This window comes from Caretta caretta, chromosome 7 (assembly GCF_965140235.1).
Source record: "Caretta caretta isolate rCarCar2 chromosome 7, rCarCar1.hap1, whole genome shotgun sequence".
Taxonomy (NCBI): Eukaryota; Metazoa; Chordata; order Testudines; family Cheloniidae; genus Caretta; species Caretta caretta.
The window spans coordinates 111,918,264-111,926,073 of record NC_134212.1 but is presented as its reverse complement, the minus strand read 5'-3'; the positions used below and the strand labels follow the sequence as shown (position 1 = coordinate 111,926,073).

The 7,810-nt window shown below is 40.3% G+C and overlaps 1 protein-coding gene across 1 annotated transcript; it reads right to left on the bottom strand.

Moving 5' to 3' along the window:
• Positions 1-889: 889 nt before the first annotated feature.
• Positions 890-6,951, bottom strand: SPMIP5 (sperm microtubule inner protein 5). Its single transcript, XM_048857989.1, has 5 exons — positions 6,894-6,951; positions 5,568-5,789; positions 3,682-3,868; positions 1,588-1,688; positions 890-1,044 (listed from the first exon to the last, which is right to left on the bottom strand). The coding sequence occupies exons 1-5, from the start codon at positions 6,949-6,951 to the stop codon at positions 890-892; spliced, it is 723 nt and encodes a 240-aa protein (XP_048713946.1).
• Positions 6,952-7,810: the final 859 nt, after the last annotated feature.

Genomic DNA, 7,810 nt, shown 5'->3' with positions numbered 1-7,810 from the left:
ACAATGGTTCCACTCCACTCGTGTGTTGGCAATGCTGGAAACACTAGTGTAGGTAGGCCGCCAGCTGTTGACACCATTTTAAAGAAGAATGCTGATAAGAGCTGAAAAATAGTGACCCTTTGAGGCCTGGAGTTGGGGAGAAATGGGGATGCTTAGAGTTTTTGACAAGAAAGCATATGATTCCCCCCCACACCCATCAACTCTGAATATAATAAGGTTTAAATGATTGGCTCTAACCCAATCTGCTGGTGTATTTTACCCTCCCACCCTCTTCTTTTACTAAGGTTGTGTTTCCCAAAAGGTGGGGTTTCCACAAAGCAGCATGGAAACGGTGGGGAGGAGTGTGGAAGGTATATACATGAAGATATGTGGGGTTGGTTAAAGGACGTGATTGCTTTCATTTTCCTGAAACGGGACTCAGCTTCTAAAAGTTTGGGATATGCTGTTTCAAACTACATTTTAAATCCTGTTTGTGTAGTCAAGTGTATCCTGCCCTTCCCAGCGGGTCTCTCTGGAAGTTACTGATTCCTTTTGCTCTTTGGCATTTTTCTTTCCAGTGCTTTTCACTTCAGCCCAAAAACTCAATACCCTTATTTCAGTAAAACCGAAGAACTGAATGATGCTGAAGCACTGCCAGCAATTATGCTAAAGAATATTAGGGGGAATGCTTTAGAAATACTGATCTAGATGAGTTCATAACTACTGAAACACACTGTGGTTTATAACCATACTTTCATATTTACCTCACAAGCGAAATTTATCCAACACACTGCACATCTCAGATAACATAGCATTAAGTGCAGAGATCAAGCCTAATGACATGCACATCTCAGATAGTATTTCAGTAGTTTTTAATCATCAGTTGCCAAAGTCCAAATCACCGCACATTTCAGCTCTTCATGTTACATTTCAAGGTCTTCGGGAGCTTCAGCGTGGCATTACGTTTCTTCGCGAGATGTGCACCATAGGACTCCTCCATGTGCGTGCATACCGAGGAACTTCTGCACAGGTTTCCAAAGGTTTTCCCAATGACAAGATGTTCATCTGCAAGAAATGAATGTCCACTGGTTAATCCCTAAAGTCCCATGAAATACCGCTGTTGTTGCAATCCGTGGAGGTTGTCTATGCCTCATTGGTGCAAGAGAAAGGAGACGGGGTAGCTGTCAGGCTGTTCTCCATTACAGCCCTGAACCTTTGGAACTCACTTCTCCACTTTGTCCGCAACCGATCAAGTTTGCTAGCCTTCAGAAGTTGCTGGCAGGCTTATCTTTTCTACCTTGCTTGTAAGGAGATGGATGAATGGGTGAGGCAGGCTAGGGACTGTGTGGGACTTGAGAAGGGGCTTTGTGAGGTGGTTAATTCATTTTTGTTATATTCATGTTGCTGCAGGGTTATTTAATCTTGACATGGTAGGTGTATTTAGATGGGCTTTTAAAGGATTGTCAAGGGCGCCCAGAGCATTGAACAGGCACTCTTATTGGCTACAGTAATAACATTCCAAATAAATAAATAATAAATCAGAGCTGGAGAGCAATGTATCAATAGCAAACCGTATGTTTTTAAAGGACAGAAATTCTAAATTCTTACGTGGAATATGACCGCTGTATTTTGGCAGCATCCCTTCAGGCCTGTAGAATCTTTGGTATGCGTTGGGAACTTTGCTAACTTTAACTTCATGCATTTTGTCTCTAAAATAAAACAAAATCGCAGTTCAGAAGGTATCCTGTTCAAAAGTTAACTTTCAGTGTTTCAGAATTTGCTTACATGTCCCCATGTTTCACATAACTATCAGACTTAATTTTTAACTCTCATGGCCTTAGTTGTCTTCCAACTGTATGTGTTCTGTTTATTAGGCATTCCCCACATGCCCACAACACTCATGTGTTCCTTGCACACCCCAAACACCCATTGCCTTCCCAGGGAGTTTTGCGTGTGCATGGAATATGGAATCCAACTGACATCAACAGAGAGAGACTGTTATAGCATCGCAACGGAAACCATACACTTAAATACAAGAACCTTACTTAGAATAATTGGCTAAAATCCTGGCCCCACTGAAGCCAATGGTAAAACTCCTTTAGACTTCACTGGGGACAGGATTTCATTCATTGGACCAAGTTCTGCTCACAGCTAAACTCATGCAAGTCCATCTACGTCACTGGGTGCACAGGTATACCTGTGAGGAAAATGGGGTGTATGGATGAGGCTGTGTAGGGGCAGTTGTGAACACAAGTCCCTTACGCTTTCCAACAGATGAGTAAGCTCGCAGCACACAACATATTAGACTTCCTCACAGTACAGTGCAAAACCTCAATTACAGCCTCAGCAAGTGTTAGCACATGCTCAGTGATGACGTATCTGTGGGGTGCTCTGTGTGTGTGTGTGTGTGTGTGTGTAGGTGCTCTGTGTGTGTGTGTTGAATCACCAACTCATAATTAGGCTGGTGCACTGTACTGGGAGGAAAATGGATGTGCTGAGGCCAGTGTGTTTCCTTATCAGCAGGAGGAAGAAGGAAGTTGCCTGCAGAGAGGCAGCATCTGTCACTCAGTGGGAGGAGGGAAGAAGGGAAATACTCCCTCTTGCCAAGTTTGGGAAGGGAAAACCCTGTTTCCGATGCCTTGACCACCCCTTTGTGGCACTTCAAACTCCCAAGTCTTCACAGCCACACTCTTCCCCCTACTCCACTGCCAAATCCTTTCCTAGTTAGTAAGAGGCCTGGCCCATGCCGCTTATAGTGGTACAGACCAACTCTCCTGCCCTCCCAGGGGTAAAAGCCCAGTTCACTTGTCTTCCCCCTCACAAGCCCTCATTGCCTCTTGCTGACAGCTACTAAGGCTTTGTCAACACTAAATTTTGAGGCAAACTGAAATTTCATTGGCAATGCAAATGTCAGGTAAGCAGAAAAAGAATCAGAGATTTTCTATTAAATTAAATTAAATACTGAAATAAGCAGCCACTTGATGTGCTTTTCTGGATTAAAAGCGAGGTTCCCAAGAGCTTTTCCTCCTATCAACACTGAATTTTCAGTCCTACGCAAGCTACAGAATGTAGACCTTTTCTACACTGACCTTTCAGCTATTGGTATATGCCGCACTGGGGCAAATAATGATGCTCTGGTGAAAATCCACTAGATGTTTGCACCCGTTAAACTATACCAGTTCCTGAGATTATTGTAGGCAAGGCCTTAGATCCACCATGCAGCAGGATGTACTGGAAATACTTGAAAAAAGGATTACCATCAGGGCTTCATACAATGAGGTTTTTTAAAAAATGTTTGTGGTTCAAGTGGTGAATAGAAAAGGTCTGAATATCAGCATAACCAAAATATGACAACATCCTTCTGTGTACAGTAGTTCTTGTGTGCTGTCTATGTTCAGTACCTCTTGTAGATAAGGAAGGTTTTAAAATACAGTTGTGAAAAATACACAGTATACTGCAGTCTTTCCAAAAAAAGTATGCTTTATATTACAAATGGTGTGGTACACAGATTCCTGACAATCATGCCCCAGGAGAGCCCCTAAAGTCTATGTAAGCCTGTTACCTGTCCTACTACCTTTAATTGCTTTAGTGGTTGGTGAGGTTATATTTATTGATTGCTCTACTCCACCATACAATTAAACGTCATCATCATCACCATCTTCTATAGTACTTTTCAATTGATGTATTTTAGTATAAAATTACCTGTGGAAATTGCTGGTGGGATCGTAGCAGACCCGATCTCTTAAGTTCTTAAAATCCTGATAGCAATTTTTTGTCATTTCATGGTAACGAACACCGTATCCCAGTTCCGTGACCCTTGCTCTAGGCACAAACCCAGTCCAACCAGGAATTGGTGGCTCTAGTAAACTTCTCTTAGTTATTACAGTACCTGAAAAATGATCAAATAAATGCCACCTCAAAATTACACCTAACTGACCAAGAAAATATCTGCTTATATTATAAAATATCTGCTTATATTTACCATAGAGGATAAAAAGGTTCCTGCCTTATAACAAATATTCTCAGTTAATTGACATGCTTCATAAAATGTTCATTAGTCACTTTGTATCACCAAGAGTGGGTGGGTCTCACCACTTTTGATATGCCCCTTAGTGGTGCCTAGATAACTTTTTCTCTTTTATGGGGCCAGATCCTGAAGTCCTTCCTCATTTTGAATCAGTCCTTCCTCAGGCTATGAAAGGACTTTAGAATTTGGCCAATGGTCATTAAAGACCTGAGCTTAAGCCCACTGAAGCCAGTAAGAGTCTTTCCATTGAATGTAATGGGGTTTGCAACAATGCCTAAGTAAGGAATAAACTCATTCATATAAATATGTGTTAGTACCCATGGCCTGTCAAAATTCCAACACAGGAAATTACATTCTACCTGCTGAAAGATGCCTTGCAGTTTCAACAGGACACAGTTGAACTTTCTATTCTAAACTGCAATGTTGTCTTTTTGTGGATTGCCACGTTCATTCAGAGCTGGCTGCTATTCAGTGGTGTAGGAAGAAAGGCACTAGTTACAGACTTAAGAACTGTCACTCAGGAACATTCTATCTGATGACATTGGAGTTTCTAAGGTAACTGCAGGAGGAAGTTCTGAACATCTTTTACAGAGTGGTCCTGGTCCTGGAACACTTTGGATCAGATGAGAAATGCTAGCTTGCCGCAGCTGGTAGTTAGGAATCCATGACAGGCAATTGAGTTTGAGCTCAGCTAGGGTCAAAGCACTTGGAGTCGTGTTTGGGCTTTGGTGTTTGGAGTTCATGGATACTCACAGTCTATGAATCATGAAGAACCACAAAGAGGCTCACTTACCCAGAGTGAGGAGCCCGAGGAAAGATTTGGAAAGAAGCTATTGCTGAAGGGAAAACCAGGATACATGAGACATCCTGAGATCCACATGAGTCACAAGATCAAATGAAAAAGTTTTGCTTTTCCTCAAGACTACTTTAAGAATTCTCTCTCTCACTCAAAGGTGGCAAAATCAAGCCCCAGAACGGCAGGCCAATATTTTCAAATCTGAGTGAATAAAATTAGATACCCAGATAAGATGACAGATTTTCAGGGATGGTATTTGTAGTTTGTAGTTTCTACTGCGGTCAGTCAGGGCAGCAAGTGCTTTGCCCCTCAGAACAGCAGGCTAGTTTTACTCTATATTTAGGCAGCCAGGTCTGAAAACACTGGCTTCAGATTTTTAGATAATAGTACAATTTGAGAGCATGCTATTGCATGAGTCTATTCAGAACCCCATTTATGGAAGGATTTCTGGATAACAATTACAATTGATGCAAGATCCATGTTTAACGTTTCACATCAAGATGAGACTCTACCCTTAAATATAAACACACCTATTTGAGAAAATCTCAAGATTTAGAATAGAAATGAAAGATATAGGGGCCACATTCTGTCACTGAATGCATGTGTGTGTAACTCCCACAGAAATCAGAGCAATGTGCTAGCAACTGAAGGTAAAATTTGGTTCTTACTGTGTCCCTGAAGACTGTAATTATAATTCACATTGTACTAGTAACATTAATTGAATGTTTGGCTGAAATCAAGTTCATTACAACTTCAATACAGTACCTAGCACATAAGGATGGTGTTTATAATTATAGTCATAAAGTGCTTGTAAAACATCTTCATTGGAGCAGATAGATGGAAGTTTGGGTGTAGTGGCTGCTATGTATCTCAGCCCATTCTTTGTGTCTCTGCTTCTCTGAGTAGCATTGTGGAATGAGGTCATACATGCCATTGAATCATCTCCATAACTAGTGCCAATTCTATAGAATCTTTGGGGGACATAGCCTAAAAGAGTAAGCAGAATAAATGTTAAAAGCTCACAAAATCTAATGGAACATATTGCAAGCATTTACAGAAAGAGTGAAATTATCAAACAACCATAGAACATTGTCTGCCATTCTTAGTTCTTCACATTACACACGTACACTGAAATTATATAGATGGTTACAACCACAGTGATCTCCTATGACCTTAGAAACAAGCCACATTTTGACAAGGGCTATGAAAGTACAACCCCCTTATGACATATCAATTCTGCTAACAGCAATTCTCTTTACTGTACCAAAATGTCAGTCTGAAGGGTGGTTTGAAATGCTTCTTTTTTTTTTATTGTCCTTCTTTTACAAGATGCTTTGAAAATGCAGTTTCAGATCATTCATTTTGGTTGGAAATTGTATTAAAATGAACTCCTGAATTATAAGAAGTAGATGTAGGTCTTTTATATGGGAGAGCAACCCCCAACGCAGACTTTCATCATGTAATAACTTATTTTCATTATAAAGAATAGATGCGTATAGCACAACTACATATTCCTTTAACATTGAACCGGAATCTATTATGACTATATTAAATGCTAAAGAAATAGAGATAAGAATCTGATTTAAATTGGATGGGGCTGAACGAAAACCCCACTCCCAACTGTCCCTGAATTTTGTCAGTCTGAACTTTGCAACTGACCACTAACTCTGTAAGTTTGGATGAGCCAAAATCCTGGTTCTGAACTATCTCTGAACATTGGGGTGGTTTAGTTCCAGGTCCAAATGTTGTGGATCAGGTCCAGCTCTTATGTGAACTAATCCAAGAAAGTAAATTCAAATGCAAAGCTACTATTCTGGCCCAAATTCGCCAGATCAGCTGAGCTGTGCATGTTGAAAGTCTAGGGAGGGGGCGATTTTAAGGCATGTTTACATTCCCCCAACTTCAGGGCTGCCAGGTTTTGGCCTGATCCCTATGGTAAAATAGAGCAGAGGATCATGATACGGTAGCTGCTATTGCAGCTCTTTGTCACCAGGGGATTTTCCACGATGTAGGGGAATCCTCCACTGGCCAGTTAAGTTGGGTTTAAAGCTGAGAAAGGAGGTCAGGATGTGGCCCAAACACATTATTTACCTGTGTATCCAGGTATCAGAGGATTGCACACATCCACGGGATTTTGATTTGGTTTCATGCTCTCTCTGTACCTGTTTGAAAGAAAATGGACATTTATATGTGAACTTATATCCTAATATCAATTAAGCCAGTTCATGACACATCTGTTATATTCCTAAGAATAAATATTAGGCAATCTTAAAACTCAGCTAATGGGCCAAATTCAGGTTATCTATTACATTGGTGTAACCTCAGAGTAACTTCACTGCAGCCATCTGAACTCAGTAATATTACTCCAGTGTAATCAGGAACAGAATATACTATACTTCTCTTTTAATATTCACTTTTTCTACTAAGCAATGCCATGCAATAGAATTTTGAAAAATATACAGCTAAATCACAAGTTTTTTGTGCAATTAAATTAAGATACCTGGAAAGGAACATTAAGGTACCAGGGAAAATACTGGCCAGATATGCATACATTATTTTTACACTACTGAAATACGTACATAGGCCCTCTTATGCCCTAGCCTGCTGTTTGAGGTAATGCCTTAGTTAAATTATATTTAGGCTTTAGATCATGCCTAAGTTAATATTACTTCTGTATTTGCAGTATTTCAAGTATTTCCTACAAGTATAGCTGCAAATATTGCACTGAAGTAACTATCTCTATTTACATAAGGCAAAATCAACAAGGTTTTAAAGGTGATCACTGTGCCTCCACTCGTTTTCTTAATGGAAATCTAGATGACACTGACAACTCCACCATGAGCAAATTCCTGACTATACAATAACCTGAAGAAATTGGACCAAAAAACGGCAATGACATGCCGGAAGAAACAATACACCAGGGAAAAGTCATACCTCTTGGGACAGGTGGAATGATACCTGCAATAAAGGATCTGTACTGGGACTGGTCCTATTTAACATATTTATAA

Coding starts and splice junctions, on each gene's coding strand:
- SPMIP5 (XM_048857989.1), bottom strand. CDS start 6,951: ATGAAACCAAATCAAAATCCCGTGGATGTGTGCAATCCTCTGATACCT. Junction 3,869..5,567: donor ACACCATCCTTATGTGCTAG/GTACTGTATTGA, acceptor ATCATTTTTCAG/GTACTGTAATAACTAAGAGA. Junction 1,689..3,681: donor CCCACCAGCAATTTCCACAG/GTAATTTTATAC, acceptor GTTTTATTTTAG/AGACAAAATGCATGAAGTTA.